Source organism: Triplophysa rosa, linkage group LG2 (genome assembly GCF_024868665.1).
Source record: "Triplophysa rosa linkage group LG2, Trosa_1v2, whole genome shotgun sequence".
NCBI classification, from domain to species: Eukaryota; Metazoa; Chordata; class Actinopteri; order Cypriniformes; family Nemacheilidae; genus Triplophysa; species Triplophysa rosa.
In genome coordinates, this window is record NC_079891.1 from 4,524,308 (window position 1) to 4,548,551 (window position 24,244).

Sequence of the window (24,244 nt, forward strand, 5' to 3'; positions counted from 1 at the left end):
ATGTTGATCTTAATCTTGTTGACATTTTGTTGTTCATTAAAACAACACATTTCATGCTGGTTCTTTTTACATAAAAAGGCTCAAGAAAGCCCTTGAAATTCCCACCCCGATGCTGAATGTTTGTTTTCAATGAAGATTTTATGAATGAATTAAAAAATGGAAAAAGCGAACCATGCTAAATGTTGCACTAGTTGGGACTATAAAAGCTGTTGGTGGACTAACAAAGAGAATACAGGTGGCTTCTATTATTGTTGTTTATTTATTAATGGGGAACGTCTTTTAAACTTTAAAATAGTCAACTGTGGCTTTACACCCAGCATGATACATTCATGCGAGTATTTATTTCGATTATTTAAGGTGTTTACTGGCAGGCTCTGCTTTTAGATGTTAATATGGAACCAGTAGAGTTTGAATCTCTCATCTTGTCTTTCAGTTCCTCTTCAGAAAACAGAACACTGAGAAACTGCAGGAGAACACACACAAAATAATGATACAAACAATCCTGTACATCATAACAGATCATAACAAAGTCTAAAAAAAGATATACAGCCGGGAAAAAATTATGAGACTTCTAAAACAATTTTTTGTTTTTCTAAATTTACTTTTGCAAATGATTGTTTTTGTTTTATTCTGTGAACTGCTAACACTATTTCTCCCAAATTTGAAATAAAAATAGTGTTTCTATTTGCATTTATTAGCAGAAAATGAAGACTGGAGAAACAGGTCAAAATAACATAAAAGATGCTCTGTATTTTTTCAAACCTCAAATAGAAAACAAGTTCAGATCGACTTTTAAGCAATACAACAGTAATATTTCTACATGTCTTTAAGAAAAGTAAAAAATTTATATATTTTATGATATCCTGGATGTTTATGTCAGATTACATGTCTTGTCATGCTGTCAGTCTTTCACATTGCTGTTGGATGACTTTGTCACTCCTGAGGTTTGATTTTGTTGAAATTCACACTGGACTGAAATGACCACAATACATCTAGAAATATTGATTAAATAAACATTTGGTCTCTTAATTTTTTCTGCGGCTGTATTTAAATATACATCTATTTTACTATACATATTTATGAAGGGTTACCCTCGGCATTTCCAATCTCTTGTTGATAATGTACTGTCGGAATGCCTGAATGGCATACCTTTCCTTTAGCTCCTTGTCCTTGAAACAAAACAAGAATGGAACTTTAGCAGCTAAATGGAGATGGGAATATAATACAACTTCTGTCACATTATTTGCTCGTTTTATAACCAGTATCCAAGGCTGTTGCCGGGTGATGTTATGCTTCACGATCATTAGTCCCATGGATGGCCATATGTATTTAGATCAGTGTTGGGCAAGTTACTTTGAAAAAGTAATTAATTATTAGTTACTAATTACATATTCAATAGTGTAATTAGATTACTGTACAAATTACTCTCTCCAAAAAGTATTGAATTACTTATTACTTTCTATATCCTATATCAACCTTGATTAGTTAAGTGATTCAAGGATAGATATGAAACGGCTCTTAATTCATTCAAATAAATAATATAAAACTACATAAAGTAGTATTATTAACTGACCAAAGTATTACAAATGTGAGAATTATACATTAAAGCACGGATTTCAAAGTTAGACTTTGAATTTTGATGTCAATTCCACTATTGCACACACATATATTACACAAAGTATTTAGTTTAATTACATCAGAAGTAACTAATTAAATTACAGAAAAAATCAGAGTAATCCCTTACTTTACTTTTTCAAGGGAAAAGTAATTTAATTACAGTTACTAATTACTTAGTAACTAGTTACACCCAACACTGATTTAGATCTGCTTGTAGCTATATGTGTGTTGATACTCGCCTCCTCACTCAACTGTCCTTCAATGTCCAGGCTATCTGTGATATCTGACGGACTTCTCAAAAGGTTGCTGGCAGCCCTTTTTGTGCAGGTTTGGGATGTCTGAGGTCTGTTGAGTTCATAGGCCTATCAGACAGGCATGGACAAGATTTTAGACAATATACTGTAATACAATGTAGCTAATTTTACATAATTTTACTGTTTTTTTACAGATTTTTCACGTATTTGTGAAATACGGTCAAATACTGTCAATTTACAGAAAAGACTGCAAATTTACAAACAGGAAAAATATCATTTTACAGGTATATTTCTGGTGCCCCAGATGCTGGAAAATAACCGTCAAATTACAGAAAAACAGGGGAAAAGTGTAGTAGAATTTTTTGTTTATTTTACGGAATATTTCTGCCGGCGCCCTTACAATGTGTGTTAAATTTAAAACAATTAAGCAACTTAGAATTATAATCTAAAAAATACTCTACTGTATATATGAAAAATAAACTCTTTAAAAATAATCGAAACTTTGTTCATTTGTAACTCATTTTAATGAAATACTAACCAGTTGGAACTTTGAAAACCTTTGTTTAATGTAACTTGAACAAACAATTAAGTATCTTTGTCCGGTCAACAAATTAATCTTTGTTAGCAAAATGTTGAGGACTAATAAATAAGCGTATTCTTCCTACTAAAAAAATCCTTCAAATTTAAATTACCTTTGTTGGGAGAACATTTCGAAGTTGGATTTTTACAGACAGTCACACAGTTTTCAATAAACAAAGCCTTTGTGTCTTTATACATGAAATATGTATTTTCCAAATTATATTACTAGAAAAAATGTGTGCATCTAGTTGTATAGTCTTCTACATTATTTCTGCATTAAGACTGTAGATGTTAAACACAATAACATTAACAACCTTGCTCAGCTTAAATGCATCAGGACGCAGGTCCACGGCAGAGCTGTAGAGTATTGCTGGAGTTTTATTTTTAATAAGGGTCAATAGTGGTTTCTTCTCATAGTCACTTTTGAATAGATCCAGGATGGTTGACTCTGTCAGATCACCAGTGTCTCCACCCTGAGAAAACATGTAAAATGCTCTCACACACTTAAAAGCTAAAGCTTATGATCGTTGTTTTATATGTTAAAATATTACCAGTGAATTTATCCATTCACAGAAAAGCCTGGTAATCCTCAGCTTGACATCATCTTGCAGGTGTTTAACATCGGTCATGTGATCTTTCAGACGAGTCTCTTTAGGTTTCTGCCATTTATAGATATTTTTTGGTCTGTTGTCTTTACATTTCTCCTTTTGAGGTCTTGGGAAAAGTAGGAAATGTTATCTCAGGAATGATATTATACATTATGTACTTATGTAATTATCTGATTAAATCCAGAAGATTTAGAGAAAGAAAAATGACTTGATGCTGATGAACGGTGCGACAGTCTCACTGAGGAGCACTGAAGGTGAAAGTTCACATTGTGGTCTGCTGTCTTCTAGATGGATTTCATTTTTTGGAGAGGTTGTGGACAAATCTTCCTTCACACACATATCGGGGTCCAGGACTGCCAACACCTGATCAAATAACTAATGGAAAAATTGGATCAAAACCTAATTAACATTCTTCATTCTCCCAAATAAAATTAGACTTAAATTAAAATGTGTTTACCTCTGGTGTCATACCGCTCTCCAGATGAGGATAAAGGGCCAGAGGGTGTTCTTTCAGTCTGTGCTCTACAGCATCGATGAACTCACGTTGGGTTTGACTCTGCGGATTCTGCTTTGAGTAACACGCATGATCTTTACTTAACGTCTTCTGCGGTAACTTCACAGCACACGGGTGCTTCGGCATCCCGAAGACTGCAGGTGCCATTCCACAGTCACACCGGGTAAATAGCTCTTCATAAACAGTAGGATACCCATCTCTAAAATCATCCAGCCCAGGAGACAGAAAACGCCACCTTCGACCATCTAATGCACCAGATAGTTGTTGCGTTTTGCTTAGATCCCTAAGATATTTGGTCTGTAGTCTTTCCTTATACCTGAGGACAAAGAGAACTTCGATTCGAGTTGATTATGAGTGCTTTCTCGTGCCTTTAAATAATTTACAAAAATACTCCGTGATACAAGACAATGTAAAGACCATATTATAGTAGGCCTACGCTATGCGTCCTACATCAAGGTACTTTAAAACATGTATTCCCACCCATAAGAAATTTAATCATGGTTTTAAAGTAGTAAAAGTGTACCCTTTTTATTACCATAGTTTAACTACAAATACCATGGTTAACTATGATTATTGTGGTAAGACCATCGTAAATTTGTGGTAACCTATACAAAAATAAGTATCCATCAAATGAATTTCATGCATACAAAGTACAAATTTGTTTGAAAGTATACTTCGTGTAAGTAATACTACTAGTATACTTGTAAGTGTACTATTTCAATACTACTTGGAACTACTTTGGCCCACTTTTTAGTTTATAAAAAACAATATAGCTAAATATTAAAAAAAGTTCTGAGAAGTACATAAAAAGTAGACTGAAATGACACTTTCTTATACTAGTAGCACAACTGATTCAACTTTTTTTTGTAAAAAAAATAGGCCTACTATGGTTTAACTACAAACAAAACCAAAAGACTGGTTATTGTAGTTAAACCATGACAAATCGTTTTAATAGCGTGGTAACATGTAAATATCCAATTAATGTTAATTGACTCTGGAATGAAAGGAAACGAAAGATGTTGCTATAAGATGTAAAATACAAAATGTAAAATAACTGCAGTTCCGAACTTACCACGGGAATTTGGTGTTTTCCACCGGTCCAGTTTTCAAAGACATTTCACTCCTCTATATTAATCATTTAAATCAGAAATGCTTACGTTTTATGAACTTAACATCATTGTGCTTAACGTATGAAAGTTCTCGTCGGGATTTCGAGTGAGGTGCAGCGCGTGGCTCGTTGCTAGCAACACGACATTGTTCCGGTGCTTGTAATTCTCAAGGTTCTTCTAGGTTGCGGTTTTTGCGCCTTTTCACCACAAGAGGGCGCTTTGTGATTGTAACAGTGTTAATAAAATGATATGTGATCTTTCTGGTCAGTGCTAAATAGTGTGAAGTAAAATATAACATTATTTCATTCATTTTTTTGTACATTTACACTGAAGCATTAGGCTAATGCAAAGCCACTGGGATATTAATCCGAGGTATGCTATTTTAACAGTATGCCACACAACCTGCTTTGCTTAGACAATACGTTATCAAATAAGATACAATGAACAATTTGTAAGAGTTTAATGCTATAATCTCAGCTTTTCGATTGATTCTAAAACCCCTTTTCTTTTTTCTTATTTATTTAGCATTTTTATTTTTAAACATTAATATATAAATCTTATGCCATTGTAATTCTATTTATATTATTGTTAATCTTAGACTAAACAAAAAATATGAGAAGAAAGTACTGATTCGTTCCATAGGCTACATGTCGTTGGGCCTGTACTAGCCTACATCCTGGAACTGTTCCCCTTCTGTTTAGGTAAGGGACAGGACAGGAAGAGAAGACAATGGTATTTACATGCAAAGAGAATGTTTTGCCTTATAGATTTGTGTAGAATGAGAATAGCTTTGCATTCATTGGGTGGCGTGACTTGCCTTATGCATGAATGATATGCTGCGAACAGGACGTGGTAACGACAACACTGAAATTCTGTCAAGGAACTTTCTGTCTGCGTCGTTGCCTTTTCTTGTAACAAGCTGAAAATGTAATTAAACCAATGACCCATCGGCTCGGTCGAGCTGGAAAAGCTGTATGTATAAGCTGTGCACATGATCGTGGTCTGAGTTTACACATGATCAGAGAGGAATGAGGAGGCACAGAGTGAGCTCTGTTTAGGCAACTCGCTGTTTATGAAATAGCTAAAGAGTTAAAGTGGAAAAATACTGTCCGTGTGTTCCAAACATCACAGTAATGTCCTTAGAATGAGCCGTTCTGAACTTTTGTTCTAGAACACCCTTTTAGAACAATTAAAGCTTTCTGAATAAATCAACCCCAAACCTTTTGTCCAAGAAATCCTGAAAAATCTAAATCATAAAGAAATCATACACGTCTGGCAACAAGCCAGCATATACATATATTGAAATGACGCAATGAGAGTGAATAAAATAAGTCAGAGCTCTTTGGAGCCAACAACCTCTTTTTCCTTTAAAATCAATGTGTTTTATGCTCCAAGATCACAGGATAATTTTGTATGTTAAAAACTGCACAAGTCAGTACCATGAATATGAAGTACAATGATTATATTCATATTTTATAAATTAACTTAAAGACGCCTTGAATTCCCATGACAAACTTTGTGTTGATGTATTACCTGTTTCGACATGAAGTCTGGGTGGGGCATATCAACGGCCATGTCTTCTTTTTACAAAATAGCAACTAACCATAATTTGTTACATTTATATTCTAGAAAGCATTTGATTGATGAGTCATCAATATGTGATGCCAATTTGTGAGTGAATGATTTTACTTTTTACATCTTAGAAAAAGTTAAAAGTTAATTTAGTCAACGATTAAGAGTACACCATGCACGTGGACTAAAAGCTACATTTTAATCCAAAATCTCTAATTTTGTGTTCAAAGCATCAATGTTTCAAGATTCAGTACATACATTACAGTAATGTAAAATATCGTATATATTTGCAATATGCAGCATGTGATATTAAACAAGCTTTTTAACCACAATAACTGTGTAACTCATTTCGCCTTGCTTTCCGCAATAATGTCATACTTGGGTGTTATATCTGCAATGGCAATTCGTTTAAACATTTGTGAGATAAACACAAATTTAAATGTGCTATATTTGCTCTGTACACACTGAAGACAAACTTCAGAAGTAACATACAGACTGTTCAGAGGTAAGATGACTGTTCAGAAGTAACGTGATGGCGTGACTGTTGCCGGGAATCTGTGTGTGTTCAGGGTGTGGCCTGTTGACTCCTTTACAGGAGTTGAACATTACATCAATCTTTCTTACTAAATAGTTTATTCATTTGTTTGAACTCTTACACGCCTTTATTAACCATCATTTGGCGCGTTCGTGTGACCTGACTCCAAATAATGATTGATAGCAGCGAGCATAAAAATCTCCCCTTGGGGATTCATTAAGTTTTGTATCATGTTCATGTGGCATGCCTTCATTTTAAACGTTGAGCAGAAAGAGCAAGTTTTTAATTTTATGTGAGAATTTTCCCCTGAGTGGGAAGTTTCTGCCATAAGCATAGATTCGGGAGAAATGAAGCAAACAGAGGGCATTGTTCAAAGCCGGTAATTGTTTGTAGGATAATTTCCCCCAGGGACACTACAGCCCCTGGACAGGTAGAAATAGGCCTACAAACTCAAAAGAATTTCCTCAGAGCCAAACCCCATGAAAAGCATTTATCAGAGCATGTGATGTGCCAGAAACTGGGGAGCTCCAGTTTCCCACAAAGACAAATGCGTTATGTAAGTTTTGAGACAAAGCATGCAACAGAGGAATGCTCCCTTTGATGGCTGCCATGTTAAAAGGTCAGCAAGTTTAGAATAGATACCGGCAAAAGTACATGATTCACCTCATCAGGCCTTATGGAGATGAAACCCGCCCATAAATATTTAAGCCCTGGGAGTCTTAGCGATGGCCCTGAAATCTCTCGTTTATTAAACTAAGCTTTGGTATTTAGAGACACAGAAGTACAAAATAACAGGATAACACAAATCTTTAGAGAGGACTGTCTGTCAGTATACACAAAGAAAGGAAACATTAAATTTCGGAACGAACAAAACACATTTGTTTAAACTCCTTTCAGAAATGTACTTTGTCGGTTTTCCAAGCATTCAAGATGGCATGACTTTTAACTTATGATAACATGCACCTCTCCCCAGGGAAGCGACTTTTTTGTTGAAATAAAGCTCAAAATTAGACAAGCACACTAGGTCAGCCCACATTCGCCCAAACTCTAGGACCCATGGGAAGCTCATTCACCTCCATGCAAAGCAATGCCTTGTTGTATTTGTGTTGTTTGTCTTTTAGTTCTAAGATTTGGAACACAACAAAACAACTTACATTTGTTTATACGCATATGAGAATATTTTTGATCTTTTGCTCTCGGTCAGTTTTTCAACCATATCTGTGATTAGTTCAAATCATCTCCAATGCTTTCTCAAACTGCACTCTGTGTCCTTGGTGAGCATGACAATAGAATCTCACAAATATAAATAAAGTGTACTTTTCCTCACATTGTACTAAACGGCCCGAGGTGGCATCAATCACATCTCCTGAAAAGGTCTAGCGTTTCTCAGTACTCCCACGATCATTCCTGAACACGGGCTTGCACCGGCCCATCCTGGATGCTGCCAAGAGCCTGTCTGGAGAAACAAACACACTGTACCATGCGGTACAGAGCTGCATCGCCCCACTCTTTCCTAATGCCTGCAATGGGATTGATGCGTCTTCAGGGTTTTGTTTTTCTTGGTACTAGAACAATAGAATGTTTAAACACGTGCAGTGACAAAAATAGACAATGTACGCAGATCAGGTTAAAGTATACGTGATTGTTAAAGGATGAATGAATGACACAATTCTCACATTTGCATGATACTTTGCTTCTTTATCATTTACAAACCAAATGATTTGAATGGAGGGACCGGTTTTCCTAGCCCTCTCCAAGACTTTCCAGCTGTCAGATGCCCAAACTGGCTGTTTTTGCCTCCCTTCATCAATAATTAAAAAAAGAATGGAATAAAGTGCACTGCAGGGCTGGGCTGGACTGGACTGGGAAGAAAAATCGGCCCTGGCATTTTTTGGCCCACATCGGCCCTACAACATTTCTGTTGACGGGGGGGGGGGGGGGGGGGGGTGTTGGTGGTGGTGCATAGTTAAATCTGTCGACGGGGATGGGGGTGGAATGCATACGTGTCTTTTGCATTCACGTTGCGTGCATTCGCATTTATAATACGTCCGTCTGAGCGGCCAAAGCATCCGTTCCGGCCCCAAACGATAGCGGCCCACCGGGAAAATGCCCGGAATGCCAGATGGCCAGTCCGCCCCTGGTGCACTGTGTTTGTTATGCAACAAAAACAGGACAGCCTGTATGCACACTAACTAGATTCTGTTATAGGTTAACACTTTTCTCCATGAGCCGGGGTAAAGCGCTGGTTTCAGTTCAGTCTTAAAAATGACACGTGTACCACAAACCCTCCGAGAAAAGTAGCGCACAATTTAGTGCAAAAGTGAATATTTAATAGCTGTGTTTTTTTTATCATCAGACTTATCTTGACTGTCTCATGCGGAGGTGTAGTACACAGAGAAAAAATGCATTTTTGTAAAGGGAGGAACGGGCGGAGAATGTGTAATCATAACCAGATATCATAGCAGCAAACTCATTTTATAAAAGACCTTTGTATTTGGTGAATAGCTGTATTAATCTCATCCTGCATTTGGAAAAACTCTTTGCATAACTTTTCTTAACTTTTCTGATTTATGTATTATTATTATATGATATTAAGCTTTTTTTCATTTGCTTTATGTTTTGCTGATTCGTTCACATTTCAGCTATAGTCGAGGTGGTAAAACAATGTTTCCTTCTTTTGCATGGTAAACATGCAAGATATGAAAGTTACTTGGAGTTACTTTCCAAGAAAAGGAAACACTTTCGTTCAGCTCCGGTGAGGTCACAGCTAGGTAATGTATTCTTCGTTTTCTACTATCTTCCAAAACTAAAACACAAAGCAAAACAAAAATAAGTCAATAAGTGACGTTTTATGTTTAATTAGGAAATGTTTACCGCAACCTGCTCAAACACTTATAAGAGAGTTCCTTTTCCTGCACTCAACAGGATGCAACCAAATTGTATTTGCGTCATCGGTGTCACACAATATGCACATCAGTACTCACATTTTGTGAACAATATTTTTTTTTTTTTACAAAAAGAGTTTGTTTTCTCTGGTGACCAAGCCGTTTTTTGGCATGTAATGTTTTGCTTTGTGGCAAATAGCTAAATGCAGTGATGATAAATGGACAAAACAATGATGAAATTGATTGGAACATTTTTATTTTCCACACATTCATAAAAAGATGTCATTATAGAAAGAAACTCAACTTATTTCCCCTCCACCTCCTGGTGCTTTTAATAGTTTGTTTTCACTTCTCTTATTTACACAGATGCTCTCTGGCCTGAGCATCCCTAAAATCCCCCCAAAAGATATCTACTCAATTGCTCACCCCAGTTTTTTTCATTCACTTTTACATATTGTTAACTAGCAGTAAAGTTCACAATGGTTTAAACATGAGTAAACTTTGTAATCATTAGACTTTATGATTTTGCTTTATCTGTCAAAACGTATAGAACCTTCGATAAGTTTTTTCTTCTGAGAAGTGTACTTTAGTCATTTGCATTTCTACTGTTAATCTGTAAAATACAGGTGAGGACTTGAGTTAAGACCTATTTATCATGATATTAGCTTGTTAAGCACCAAATATGTGTTTCCTAAGAAGAATCCTAATCGTTTTTATTTGCTTTTGCTAATTAATAGCCATTCAAACAAAAACGTGTGAGGGCATTAAATGTCAAATAAGGGTCAAAAGACTCATTAAAGTAAAATATTAACAGATTTGACACAAACTGTTCTTAGAATAAAATCTGACCATATCAAAATGTTTCCCAGTGTTAAACATGTGAGTTTGGCCATGGTAACGATTGTAAATTCTAAAACACACCATCAAACTCAAGCCTTCCATTCTGTGCAAGACAACCACGAGATTTGCAGCGCGCAGCGGCGCGTCAAGCCGCCTTTAAATAAACTCCGCCCCGAAATCAGTCGATCAAATTCAGCATCGCACTCTCCGGCGGTCGACCAATCACGCTCATCAAGGGGTGGTCTCAGAACGGTGGTCCGGGAAGACGTCATCCAATAGAATCCGGAGTTCCTCGAACAAAAGGCTTGCGACAATCATCGTGTACCGTATGCTCCGCCCATTATTCATCGCCATTGAAGAGTAATTTAAGGAGACACTAAGGAGATAGCGGAACGCACAATAAGAGACTTAACGGTTTTGCGTGTCAAAGCCTTTTAAACACAGACGCACCGCTGTGTCGTAACGTCCGTCCAGTGTGTTGATTTAGAGCAATTTTAATCTTTGTACACTTTTAAAGTACACGTGTTTCAACAACACTCATATTTAAATGAATGATTCAAAATGCATCTAACTATTTAACTTGATCTCAATGCATGTATTGCATAAGACGCGAACTATGGCGAGAACTTGAACAGAATGTAACATAATACAAAGCTGGACTTTACTTCTAGTTAGCAATGAAACATCATGAAATATAACCATGTCCTGTTTTTTTCCTGGTAATACTTAATCATCTCCGTAGTCTTCTTTTTTATTTTGTTTATAAATCGACTCCACAAAAAGAGTTTATGTTTAATTCGGGCATTTGAATATGTTAACCCGCCTTAAACCCCCTTTAATTATATGAGCTCAGCTCTGATGCCAGTTGGATACGCCCCTCGGATCAAAAAGTGTGTTTCTCATGCATGACTGGCTCATTTGAATCCAGTCAGGAAAGAGGAGAAGATCCCCTGTTTCTCGGCATTGAAGCTGATAGTCTATCTCAGCATCCGAGAAACACTCCCGTGAACCGGACATCATTGGGATCGGTGATAGAGGGGGAAACAAGACTGTAGTTGAAATACCACCGGATAAACGGAGACGTATCGAGGGATTCTCAAGTAACGTTAGCGAAGTTCAGAACAAGTAGCTTCTAACGTCAGCTTTCTTTCAGAGGAGAAAGACAGACCGGGTGGTGAACAGTTGCCACAGGAGTATCGCAGTATTTTTCGGTATAAATCTGCCAATTTGAAACCGCCAATAATGACCAGAAGTTCTTGTGCCATTTACGCCACCGGCATCGTGTGCGCGCATCTACTCATTTTGGGAATCGCCCTGCTTGTGGCTCAAGTCTTCCAAACAATGATTCAAGAACGGATAAAAAAGGTAAGATTTCTTCAAAGTAAGTCTTCTACCAACCTCTTTGCACACAAAGCTGACATTAAAACGCGTACCCGGCTTTCAAAAATGTCATGAACGAGATTTCCTGTGGAGCGTCATGCGGAGCTGCTCGTGGCAGTTGATATAACGGTTGCGAAATCTTATCTCTAGTAAACAAGTCAAAATTATCGCCACACAAAAGTCCTTTCAGTCATATGGTTGTCCTAAAAATGGCAAAGTTGTTAAGGTGTGAGCCGGGCTACATATTTTCCTGTCAGGTAACGCATTCGCGTTGTATTGTTTGGTGTACGCGCCCCGCATTTTACGCAAAGATCGTAATGTTTTGGGGCATTTTATGTTTCCCCCTTAAGGTTAGATCTGTAGGTGGTAAAAACGTGATATCACATTACCGTGATGCAAATGTGGTTTTGTTAGTAAAAGTGGGCTGGTCACTGACCACCAAGCCACATATCATCGGATCATATTGCGGAAAATGCTTTCTTTCCGTAACGCACCTTTGTACTAACGTTAGTAAGAACGAGTGAATGAAATGCTCAAGTTACTGACAGTGAATCAATCCCTCTTATTTCATGTTGTACGTTCACACATAAGCTCGTATAGGGTGAGGGTGGGGGGGTAGGTGCTATACTGTGAATGTGGGGGAGGGTCTCAGTCGGTTCTCCTTGGAAAAAATACTTGGAATTCTGACCCTCAGTATTTTTAACCAGGTACAACATTCACTGGTCAACTTCTCAAACCTGTAATTGAGGGAGTGAGTTTATATTTTGTTATGTTTAGGTGTTGACAGATGATACATTGGTAGTTGCATGTTATATACACATTATGAAGACTTCTAGGAATTGACCTTTATGATACATTGTGTGTTTGTTCATATAACCACTTTCTTATCTTCTCTGGCACTGAAGTGACACAAACTCGTCACAAGGATCTGTTAGACCTGACGAAACAACTTTTTCGTGCCCTCCGGTCATGCGTGTCTTAAAGCAGGGTGTGGAGTGGCTGCTGTGTTTTTAGAGCTGTACATGTGACCGACAGTATGTAGCTGTGAGGCAAGTTTTCTACAAAAGACTGTGACGATTTAACATCTTTACTTGCCTTTAGCAGTTTTTGATATAGTCTTGTAAATGAGTTTATTTATTATTTATTTCTTGTTGGTATAAAGTAGTTCAGTTCAAACAGCATTTGGAGCCCCGTCCGTCAGTGTAATGGTAAAAGTGTAAACTGCGTCTAAATAAAACGTATAATTCTGCTGCGGCCGGTATCTTTACGTAACTATAGGGAATGTTTTATATTCAGTTGACTGACACGTATACAACAAAGGAAAACAACCTTACTATCAAATTAAAAACATGCTTTGTTTTTCTTACCTTGGCTCTAGTTTTTCGATCAAGGCTTTGAAAATGTTTCATGTCCAGCGAGGACCTTCAAAGTCGTCCTTTCTCAAGGTTGTCAAGTACAGAAGGTTAATGAAAGAGTTTAGGAACATTTCTTCTTTAACAGTTTTTATTCCTGGACAGCAAATCGCTGGCTATTCAACTATTAGCATTAAAAAGGAAAATGTTTGGGCTTGCAAAGGAGCTTCGGGTTTGTAACCATAAAATGTAAAAATAAAATGTGTGGTGTCAGTGTGCTGGTTCTAGTCTATTGAATATTCATTGTCATTAATTGTATGAGCAAAAATTTCTTTTCGCATCAGAAACAGTTAAAAGCTGAGCAGTAGTTTCAAAAATCCCAGACAAACCATCTCAGAAATGCTGAAACGGAGAACTGAATCAATGAGCGTGACGCAACCCAATCTATCTTTAAAGTAAAGCTATAGTCTGATATTACCACACATGGTCGAACAAGTTGAATAGCTTTGGATTTTCTTCAGCATTGTTTTGGGTTTAGAGAGAGCGCAGGGTGACTCCCACCGAAAGATCCCATTCATGTGACAAATTCTTCAGTTCAAAAAACAGGTGTCCTTTTAATAGGTGATCTGATGTGTTTTAACAAAGATGGGACACTTTGATATGGATTTGCTCTTATAATAAGACACTGATATAAGTTTGACAATAGTGAATTGCTTATTCGCAAATAGTTTCTATTTCCCGGCACAGATATTGCAAAACTTTCGAATGATGCTTCTGTGACTAATAATGTGACTGACGCGGATTAGCTAGTAGTTGAACAATTTGATTTCAAAACAAAATGAAAACAGTTCTTGAATTTTAGGTCCTTCTAAATATGCTGATTAATTGTAGTATTATACTTTTTCTGAAAAGAAAGAGCTTAATAAAAGTAACTCCTATGAAGGTGGCTAAAGCCATGGCTCCTGATCCCAGATAGTGTTATCTGCATTTCAAGGTAAAACCTTCAGGTTGTTTATGAGTTTATCTCGAGTCACTCTTTGGAGCCATGCTTTGTCCATTGCTATATGCACCTATGTTGTAGTCACAAACAACATTGATGTACTTTATACGTTGTTTGTTCCACCTTTAAGATTCAGATGACGACGCTCAAGAATTAAGAAGTGCAACTGCTGAACCTTCATTTTGATACAAAACGTGTTTGTTTGCGTTACTCTGTCTGGCCAGGAATGCTGATGATGTTGTTTGTTCTTCTTCTTTAACTATGAATCAGCCGACTCTCAGATGAGTGCTTTGCTCTTTTTCCCCTCATACCAGCTTTTTTCCCTTTACGTCTGCTCTTTTTCTGATATGCTGGGTCATTGACATTTCACTTGATACTTCAGTCCGCTCTCAACAGATTTTCACGATTTTCTGTTCCTTCTTCCCTAGAAAAACAGTGACAGAGAGGCTCAAAGTGTGACCTCAGCTTGTGTCCGTCTCAACTTGTGAAAGTTAGATGTCTCAGACTCTATAGGTTTAAGGGAAAAGCTCTTTTTGATCTTTGATTTTGTTTGTTTTGCAGGAGATCACACTGGGTCAGAACAGTCGAGTATTGGAGGGCTGGATGAACCCACCGCCTCCCGTTTACATGCAGTATTTCTTCTTTAATATTACCAATCCAGACGAGTTCTTGGCTGGAAGAGAAAAGCCCAAAGTCACTCAGATGGGACCGTATACGTACAGGTGAACAGATAAAAATCTGCTTTTTGTATTCTGTTGTTAAATTGTTCAGACGTCATTTGTTTTCTGAATTTTACGGTCTTGTCAGTGACAACCTGGGCGCCACATTCAGGAAGTGACTCGTGCATTTTAGAAGATAGGAAACAGGAAATGTTGGCCTACCCAATTTAAGTGAAATGTCAAATATTACTGATGCACTTGTAGAAGCATTTTCTATTTTATTTTGATATTTTAAAGACTCAATTTTTAACATTAACATTAAATCAAATGTTTCTCTCTTCTAGGGAATATCGACCAAGGGAAAATGTTACTTTCCTTGAAAACGGGACAAAAATCTTTGCCACGAATCCCAAGAGCTTTGTGTTTCTGCGAAACATGTCCGTGGGAGATCCCGAGGTTGACCATGTGACAACAGTTAACATTCCCTATATTGTAAGAATCATTGAACATTTTTCTGTTCGTAGGATTTTTGACATTTTCTAAACTCTGAACGCAATGAATTTGATTACATTTTCTTGCTTTCATTCAGGCCGTGATGAACGAGTTGAAGTCCTACAACTTCTTCCTGAGGAGTGGCGTGTCTATGATGTTGGGTTCCATGGGCATTGAGGTGTTCACGAATCGTACCATCCACGAGATGCTCTGGGGTTTCAAAGATCCGCTGCTGACAAAACTCCACAACCTAAGACCAGAAGTGGAGGAGTATTTTGGCCTTATGTACAATGTAAGACAGCAAGATTAATCCTATTCATAACGGTTTTGCCAATTAAGATGAAAATGAAAACGTAATTCAAACTAGTAACAAGTCTGAATATTTATATTTTGCCTGAGAATATGAGCCCTTTTCACCTAGGGTCTTATGTGCTGAACGAAAGGCATGATATGCAGATAACCTCTAGTGTGTAAATATCAGGATAAGCAAGTGACGTTTTTTATGATCCGTCAGTCACAGCAGATGTTGACCAGTTTACCAGGTTTGACTCAGTGGCCTGGTTTACTGTGATGGGTTGGAAATGCTCTTGAGGGATTAAAAATCGAATTAGATTTAGAAAAAGAGCCTTAGTTTGTGCAGTGGTTGGAGCAGTGTCATTGCACTGAACTCTGGTTTTCATTAATACAACATTTCGACTCTCTCTTTGCATTCATATCCTGCTAGCTCCATTACCTCTAGGCAACCAGTAGCTCAGATACATTTTGTGTGGGAGTTTTAGCATTGTGTTCAATCCATGTGTGTTTATTTGCTACAGAAAAATGGAACCCATGAGGGAGAATTTGTCTTCCACACCGGAGAGAAGAACTACATGGACTATGGAAAAATTGACACGTGGAATGGAATAAGGTACGATTCTTGCATAACCCGCTTTGCTTTACTGACACAGTGAGGATATTTGCACACTCACTTGCCTTTTGAGCGTCTTTGAAAATTGGGTCACACAAACAGAACGCTTGCATTCGGTGGTGGACGGGTCAATAACAGAGCGTGAAGTCCATTAAAACAGCCACTGCAATGCTCTTAAACGGACTTGCATACTTTAAAAGTAGGTCATATTGCATTTCACAGTCCTCATTGCGTCAAATCGCTAACCATGCAGAATTCTCTATTTTAGTTTTGATAACAAACAGCAACCTCCCTGTTTAACACGGTATAAACAACGTGGTCACCATCTATTACTGTTGCCCCCCACAGGCAGATGAACTGGTGGTCCTCTAACCAGAGCAACATGATCAATGGTACCGACGGCAGCGTCTTCCACACCTTCCTGTCCAGGAAAGAGCTCCTCTACATCTTTGCTGCCGATCTGTGCCGGTATGCAGCGTGTTTAAATTCTTTCAAGTAACTCAGCCACTGTGTTGCTCGCACACTCATACCTTTTTATCGGCAGGTCCATTCATTTGTCATACGTTAGCGACAAAGAGGTAAAGGGGATACCTGCCTTCCGCTTCGCTCCTCCTTCAGATGTTTTAGCCCCCCCCACTGAGAACCCCAGTAACGCCGGTTTTTGCGTACCTGCCGGGGATTGCCTGGGAAAGGGAGTCCTGAAAGTCAGCGTTTGTCGACAAGGTATGAACGTTTAGTCCCAACCGGTTTTACGATGCAGAGAATAAACCGTTTTATGGTGCAGAGAATTTGCTTTTGCTTGGAATATATAGGGGTTTCTACATCTTCAGGTACATAAATCACGTGCTAGACATTACAGTGACCTGAATAGGCGACCTAGACTGATGTTTAACTCAAATAAACCGCGTGTGTAAATAGAATTGAACTTCTGGGTGTCCGATAGTGACCCTTCTAACTCAGGTTCATGATAGATAGCTCTGCTTTTGTTTGCTCACTCCTGGACTATGAAAGAGATATCAGTGGTTAGTGCTTAATGAGTAACTTTTAGTAAAATTTTATGACTTAATCACTTGACTGGCTTTAGGTGACCTCCAACAAATTGCTCTATATCAACCTCTATTGCTTCCGCCATAAACTATTCAGCTAATATTATTATTGAACCATCATAAACTCTCACTGTTATCTTCCGACTACTCCTAACATTCCGCAGCTGTTTATATTTGCGCATGCTTTGATTAGTCATCTTTCCTAGAAGGGGTTATTAATGGTTATATTTATTACATTATTAAGCAATGGGATACTTGCATGCTACAGTTCAGAAAGTCTAAGCGTCCTAAAATGCAATTAGAAAATATTTGAAATCTGAAATGCAAAATCCAGTTGAAATCGTGGATATTAACAAGTTACGATTTTTAAAGCCCTAAAGTGTATATCATAAAATGAAAATGAAATGTTTAAATTTCTGCCCTATTTCTAGGTCGCTAATCAAATGAGCGAATTTGTGACATTGACTGTTATTTCGGGACAGATTTCTTTGCATTCTCAAAGTACGCTGAGATAACAGGCTTGCACAAACTTGTAAAGTCCATGTCAGATTAAGTCCATGCTTTCATTGAAGCAAAATGAGGCCATACCAAATACTAAGAAAGGATTGAATTTGTGAACATTTTACTGTTAATCTTTTAAGGCAATTTGTTGTGCTGATAATATTATTTGAAAGAAAAAAAGAAAATGTACTAAATTTGATATATGAAATGCACTGGAAGCAGTTTTTTTACTAGTGGTCTTACACATTAAGATAACATGATATTTATAATAACAGCAATTGTGCATTTGGTGGCCGTTTGTGGAACTGTTGTCACTGTCAATAGAGGATGTTTCATTTTCTGTCCCTTCTGTCTTCTGAAACTCCCTAAAATACTGTTGCAAGTATTGTTATTTTAGAGCACACAGAATTTCAAAAAGTTGACATGTGAAATCTAAAAAGCGCATTTGTGTTGGACTTTACTCCTCTTTAGTAAATGACCCACCGTGAAGGGAATAAGGACTATTTTACTATTTTTGCATCTTCACATTCACCCTTTCACTTCCCAACTGTGACAAGACAGGCGCTCTAGAAATGATGGTCAACAAACATGTTTTACTCAATTCGTTTCTGTTTTCTGTTTTATGCATAGGTGCTCCCATTGTTGTGTCTTTCCCTCATTTCTACCAAGCTGATGAGGAATACATCAACGCCATTGAAGGAATGAACCCAAACGAAGAAGAGCACGAAACCTTCCTCGACATCAACCCGGTATGTTTTGGATCACTGATTTGTTTCATTGTGGTTTTGTAAACTGGGTGACAAAGCCACAATCAATTCCCTGTGATGAAAACTTCCCCCAATGAGTAACTTGCATCCTGTTTCTAGCACCAACATATTAACACACATTTGCTAGTGGAATTGATGAAAGTGTATGTGAAATATTCTAAATATTATAAGAGATTTAATGGAAAATTGTGCTTTTTTGCAGACCACAGGGGTTCCGATCCGTGCCTGCAAACGAGCTCAGCTTAACGTCATCCTAAAAAGAGTCAGCGGCTTCCCGTAAGTAAAACATATCCCAAAACTATCGAAACCACAATGTCGTCCTTTGAGAATAATATTAAACTTATGAAATTTCCTTTTTCAGTAAAACAAAATTCCTGAATGATACGATTTTCCCCATCATGTATGTCAATGAGGTGAGTGTTTTGTTTTCTTGTTTGTCTAGCACCTGTTCATTTACAAAGTATGTTTTCACAGTCCTCAGCATTTGCTTCATTGCTCTGGAATTCTGTTCTATTTCTAGACGGCAACTATTGACGACGAGTCTGCTAACCAGATGAGAACGCTTCTGTTGATCGTAATGCTGGTGTCCAACTTCCCTGTCATCATTGTGGGGCTGGGGGTCATTTTACTCTTCGTCTTGATCTTCCTGGTCTGCAGGAACCGCCAGAGAAAGGTAATTAAAAATCTTCCCTTTCCTGTATTTGCAATGAATGGAGGGAAGACAGAGGCCCGATTAACATTTCCTGTCTAAAACCGTGCGGAAAACGCGCCGCTTTCTCTCTTCAAATGACCCGCGCTGCGTGCGCAGCACTCTGAAAAGTTGAACTATTTCCATCTCGATGACGCGCCTCGCAAAAATGTGCACGTCGCCCCCTATTTGCGCATTTAAAATAACGCGAAATGTGAATCGGGCCTAAGTGTACATAGGTTAACAACACCTTTTCCTGAAACGATCATTATGGTTCATATTCTCCGAAAATACCAAACACATTTTTATCTTTAAACACTTGCTGGAAAGGTTATGACATGTCACTATCCTGAAAGGCACTAACCTTAGTTTTAATTTCAACACGTGCACCTGCATGCGCTTAATCTCTTGTGCATGTATTACTTTATGAAATGTGTTATTTTATATACTTTGTGTTTGCAGTTTACAGTAGTTATTAGTTTGGATTGGTTTTGACTTAACATGAAAATGTTTTATTGTTTTATATACTATATACTAATGATGAATCTAAAGTTTATTTTTATTACATGAAATCTGCCATTGCTTATTGCAGTTGTTTTTATTTCCAGTAACAGTTTTCCTCCCCTTTTTTTGTTTCTATTCAGAACGAAGTAAAACGTATTGATTTTACTGAGGCTTTTCATTCTTTTGCTGTAAGTCCTTATTTCTCCCCTACACACACATTTACTTTCATTTTGCTGAGATTTGCCTGTTATGTCATTATTGAAGCTTTCGTTTTAATCAAGTTTTGCATACTTGGCTCATACAAATGCCATTCTTATTGTTTTGAACAGTAACATGAATTTGTTGACACCTATCATTATTTATTGCTTTTCCTGCATGGTTATTGTTTTGTACATTTTCCAGTGTATTACATGCATTGTTTGGACAAAATACTGTTGTGGTGTCTTAGCGCGGTGTTTTATGTTGAAATTCACCCATTCTTATGATTAGACGTACAGCGCAGGCGTACACGCTAATGTTCCTGTTCTAATATCCCCTCAGACGGCGAAAGACGAAACGGCTTACACCCAGGTCAGCAACCAAACGGAGGAGTCGCCCGAGAACCGCAGTCAGCCTTTAAGGAATGGATCTTATATCGCCATGTCGCCAGTGGAGGCCCAAAAGTGTTGATGAAGATCCTCGACTCGTTTTATGTGACTTTTCACTGTGCAATTTGTCCTCGGGGGCCAGTCCCCAAACACCCACCTACGTCTGCTGAAGGCCACTCAGCATAAGGTTGACTTTTTTGAGCGTGGCCTTTCCAACATGCCATATCTTCAAACAAAAAGTTGCATCCCGAATCAGTTTCTGGATATATCTGTTGCCTACTCATGAGAGGCCTCGATAAGCTCTCTTGCCTTCAAAAAGAACCAATATGCATTGCACGCTCACAGAATTCAGAGTTCCTTAAGGGGTCATAAACCCTGGAGGGGCTTTCACTGGAGCTGCTGGAAACACTCATGTCTAGGACCGTCTACGCTCTTAAAGCGAATCTCTTCCCACACTACTGTACGCTTGTCTGCGCAGGCGGGCATTGAACTAACAAAGCTCTTTATTTGTCAAACCCTTTGATAATGAGCGGATAAGTGCAAACTATCGATTTACCACCTCTAGGTGTATTTAGAGGGATAAAAGGTCTAATATGCTAAAAAAAACCTGGGTCCAAACCAGGACTTGTGTGTATGATTGTATATACCAGTGTGTGTGCTGTATTTGTATGTTAGCAGGCAATGTCTATGCTTGCATGTTTTGTCACACTGTTGTGAACTGCTCGGGTGGGTCGCGGCCCGCCATTTTGCATGATGCAGAGTGACAGGAAGTGGACACTAGTGACTTGAGCGGTCTTTCATTTCACCCTCGCGTGTCACATCCAGTGGCGTTTAGCGCCAAATGAATTCCCTCAACCTAGAAGCTTTGCAAAACCTAGAGTCATCATGCGTTGGCGTTTCGTCTTTTTTGTAATGAAAGAACATCAGATGTAGAAAACTCACAAGTGGACTTGAATCTTTTTCTGCCTTAAAAACACTTACGAACACAAAATGTGATCTTGCTGCGTGGCGACGGAAGGCACGTGACGGAACTCTTTCGAAATCGCATCGAAGAAAAACGTCAGCCTACCTCTGACAGAAGGGTTTTGCGAATCGATGTCAAGAAACGCGCCTCCCGTTTACAGCAAAAAGCGTCTGTTTTGAGAGCACAGCTACACTGAGCCCTGGGTTAAGACTTAGCAGGTTTAGAGTTATCAGTGACGTTTGCACATGTTTTTTCTGTGCGCTGGGCAAGAGACTTTAGCACTTGAATTACGCGCATCTGAGTTTTCTTCGTGCCGTCTGCGTCGATCAGAGCCTTGACTATTGCTTCTAAATGCATTGAGGCCATATATACATCAAAAGGATGTGATGACTGCACACTTTTTATACGCTCATGCATTTGTTTTGCATTGCCATGACCCATGTTATTTTATGGCCATTGTTTTGAAAATGTGTGTATTTTGGAAGCATTGAAAACAAATCCGATGCCAAGCAGTGGTTAGAAAGATGAAGATTTGTAGTTACCTGACGTAAAATGATCTGTTACGTGCCGCAGTCGAGGGTTCTGTGGATCTCGGCGCACATTGTGGCACACATTTCATGCCACAGTTTTTCTAATCGTAAATATTTAGCATAAGGTTAAAACTGAAACGGAGGAAAAGTAGTTCAAGGTTTATTGTAACTGACCTCCAGTCAATTACAAAATCTTGCTGTTAGCACACAGGAATATATTTGGTAGAAAAATGGCTTTGCTTTGTTGTTCAGCTTTCTGCTGGACCGTGTGACATAAGATCTACAACATGAGCCATTTCTGCACGGTTACCAGATTCCTTTCGGTGACTTTCGAAACGTGTTGCCCCTTGTTCACCTCCCTATACGCTTGACCAAAGATACATTGGTTTGGTAGATAACTGGTTTGTTTACTTTCCACAGTGATATGTACAGTGCCATCGATTTACCATTTACAAACGCATCACGGCCCTCATCATCTATAAGGGCGAATTGGGAAAAGATGTGATTTAAAAGTCACACGATATTTTCCAGGACATACTATGTGAGTTTATAATATGTTAGATACTGCAAAGAACTTAAAATATAAAGTGTTGCCACAGTGTGCACATAAACTCTCAGTATTATGTATTGACACAGCAATACAAGAATATGTACAAAGCAAATTTTATAATGAAGTGAAAAAGGTTTTGTAATCAGACAAACAATATTTATGTATTCATATGTTCAACGGTATGTACATTAACAGAATTTTTAAGGTCTTTCCTTTGGTCCTTTTCATTTCTATATATATTTTTAATTATTTTCTAATATTCAAGTGGGGTCCTAAAGCACATTTGTTTCCTTCTTCCCTTTCCTCTTACACAGATTTATGAAGTAGTACCAAGTGAATATTGTGCTAAATCCAAGATTGAACAGTGTACATGCTGGTGAAATTGTAATTTTGAGAAAGGCTTGTGTTGTAACTGTGGGGTTTGAGCCGATCGTGTGTAATGATCTCATGTTATACGACCTTCTCAAGCTCACTGTTTTGTCCAACTGGAATAACAAAGGGAAGGCTGAGTGTCTTTGACTTCTGTTTAGGGAGATTGCTGTGGTGCCACATCGGAACAAGGGAAGTTTCCTTGGCAATCTAACCTCTTTTATCTTAGATGAATGATGCCCTCCTACAGGCATGAGCGGTTGGTGCCATACCACCCTGTTTATTTCATTTGCTTTAGTAGCATTATTTCTTTCTGCGTTCATTTCAGAGCTGGCAAATTTAGCGCCCCGGCATCTTTCAGGGTGGACTTAAAAACACTGAACATTTCATCTTCTCCTGAGATGTGTTTTTGCTGCTGAGAATGACAATCCCTGTGTCATGTTAGGTGCAGAATCATTTCGAGTAATGTTCACTTTTACTTATGATAATTTACACTGCACAAATCTTTCTACAATGCTTTTGTAACTATTTTTAGTGTTATTTTCGAAAATAAACAAATTATGAAAATCTTGCAAATCCTGTCATGTTGTCAATGTCCTGCCCTTTGGCTTCTTTGTGACCTGTTTGTGTCAGCATCTTTAAGATACTACTTTGCAGTAGTTGATTTAACTTTAAATGTGAAGTTTACATTACAAGTATACTTGATGAGGTTCAAATACATTTTTAAACATTCTCTGTAGTAAGGATACTAACATTAATAGTATTATTTCATTACTTCTTGGGTCTAAATTACTCGCTTTTTAGGTTATAAAAGTACACTTTATGTAACAGTAGTACATTTTGAGTACACTGCTAGTTTACGGCTGCATCTTTAACTTGTTCTGAACTTATAGGAGTATTTTTAGTTTACTAGTTCAATACTTTTTTTAGTTTAGGAAAGTACACTCTGAGGTATACTCCCAGTAGTGGGAAAAAGTGCAAACAATTTAAAAGGCGACTCGGTCAAAAGACTAAATACAGCTAGAAGACCGTTTCATCAGATGTACGCGCCTGGCCCGAAGTTAACTTCCGGTTTGTGCTTGGTTATAATATAACAATGTGCTTTATGCACGCGTGACTTCCGCGTTTCATGGGAAGAACCCTATGCAGTTTCCGGTTGGGGAGACTTAAAACAGAGATAAATTGGAAACTGAGAAAAGTCTTCAATTTAGCAGATGCGGCACACCGCAGTGGTATATAGAAGTGGCGTTCTACCGTATTTTAAAGTTATAACGACATGTAAACTTATTGAAGTATCGTTTCAAATACGGTAGAACAGCACTTCTATATACCACTGCGGTGTGGCTAAATTTAACTGTTTTCTCAGTTTTCCATTTCTCTCTGCTTTAAGTCTAACCAGCCGGAAACTGCGTAGGGTTCTTCCTGTGAAACGCGG

The 24,244-nt window shown here is 38.0% G+C and overlaps 2 protein-coding genes across 3 annotated transcripts; one reads left to right on the forward strand and one right to left on the reverse strand.

Annotated features, from left to right (window-relative positions):
* Positions 1 to 356: 356 nt before the first annotated feature.
* zgc:158260 (uncharacterized protein LOC571389 homolog) lies at positions 357 to 4,843 on the reverse strand. 2 transcript variants are annotated; one of them, XM_057328743.1, is made up of 8 exons: positions 4,645 to 4,843; positions 3,516 to 3,888; positions 3,267 to 3,433; positions 3,002 to 3,164; positions 2,765 to 2,923; positions 1,857 to 1,979; positions 1,092 to 1,169; positions 357 to 463 (listed from the first exon to the last, which is right to left on the reverse strand). In XM_057328743.1, the coding sequence occupies exons 1-8, from the start codon at positions 4,686 to 4,688 to the stop codon at positions 362 to 364; spliced, it is 1,209 nt and encodes a 402-aa protein (XP_057184726.1). In that variant the 5' UTR covers positions 4,689 to 4,843; the 3' UTR covers positions 357 to 361. The 2 variants fall into 2 exon arrangements, with proteins under 2 accessions (XP_057184726.1, XP_057184729.1); XM_057328746.1 differs by having other exon boundaries at positions 3,516 to 3,904.
* A 6,577-nt stretch (positions 4,844 to 11,420) lies between these two features.
* On the forward strand, positions 11,421 to 23,367 carry scarb2a (scavenger receptor class B, member 2a). Its single transcript, XM_057320581.1, has 13 exons — positions 11,421 to 11,878; positions 14,807 to 14,967; positions 15,249 to 15,396; positions 15,494 to 15,688; positions 16,212 to 16,303; positions 16,652 to 16,771; positions 16,848 to 17,026; positions 18,481 to 18,599; positions 18,820 to 18,893; positions 18,979 to 19,030; positions 19,138 to 19,290; positions 19,950 to 19,997; positions 20,350 to 23,367. The coding sequence occupies exons 1-13, from the start codon at positions 11,756 to 11,758 to the stop codon at positions 20,476 to 20,478; spliced, it is 1,593 nt and encodes a 530-aa protein (XP_057176564.1). The 5' UTR covers positions 11,421 to 11,755; the 3' UTR covers positions 20,479 to 23,367.
* Positions 23,368 to 24,244: the final 877 nt, after the last annotated feature.

What these genes read in the sequence shown, in the direction of transcription:
- zgc:158260 (XM_057328743.1), bottom strand. Translation starts at nt 4,688, where the DNA reads ATGTCTTTGAAAACTGGACCGGTGGAAAACACCAAATTCCCGTG. An exon ending in ATGCATTTAAGCTGAGCAAG is followed by an intron (nt 1,980 to 2,764) that starts GTTGTTAATGTT and finishes CCTGTCTGATAG; the next exon opens with GCCTATGAACTCAACAGACC. An exon ending in AAGGACAGTTGAGTGAGGAG is followed by an intron (nt 1,170 to 1,856) that starts GCGAGTATCAAC and finishes TTTTGTTTCAAG; the next exon opens with GACAAGGAGCTAAAGGAAAG.
- scarb2a (XM_057320581.1), top strand. Translation starts at nt 11,756, where the DNA reads ATGACCAGAAGTTCTTGTGCCATTTACGCCACCGGCATCGTGTGCGCG. An exon ending in ATGGGACCGTATACGTACAG is followed by an intron (nt 14,968 to 15,248) that starts GTGAACAGATAA and finishes TCTCTCTTCTAG; the next exon opens with GGAATATCGACCAAGGGAAA. An exon ending in GCAGGAACCGCCAGAGAAAG is followed by an intron (nt 19,291 to 19,949) that starts GTAATTAAAAAT and finishes GTTTCTATTCAG; the next exon opens with AACGAAGTAAAACGTATTGA.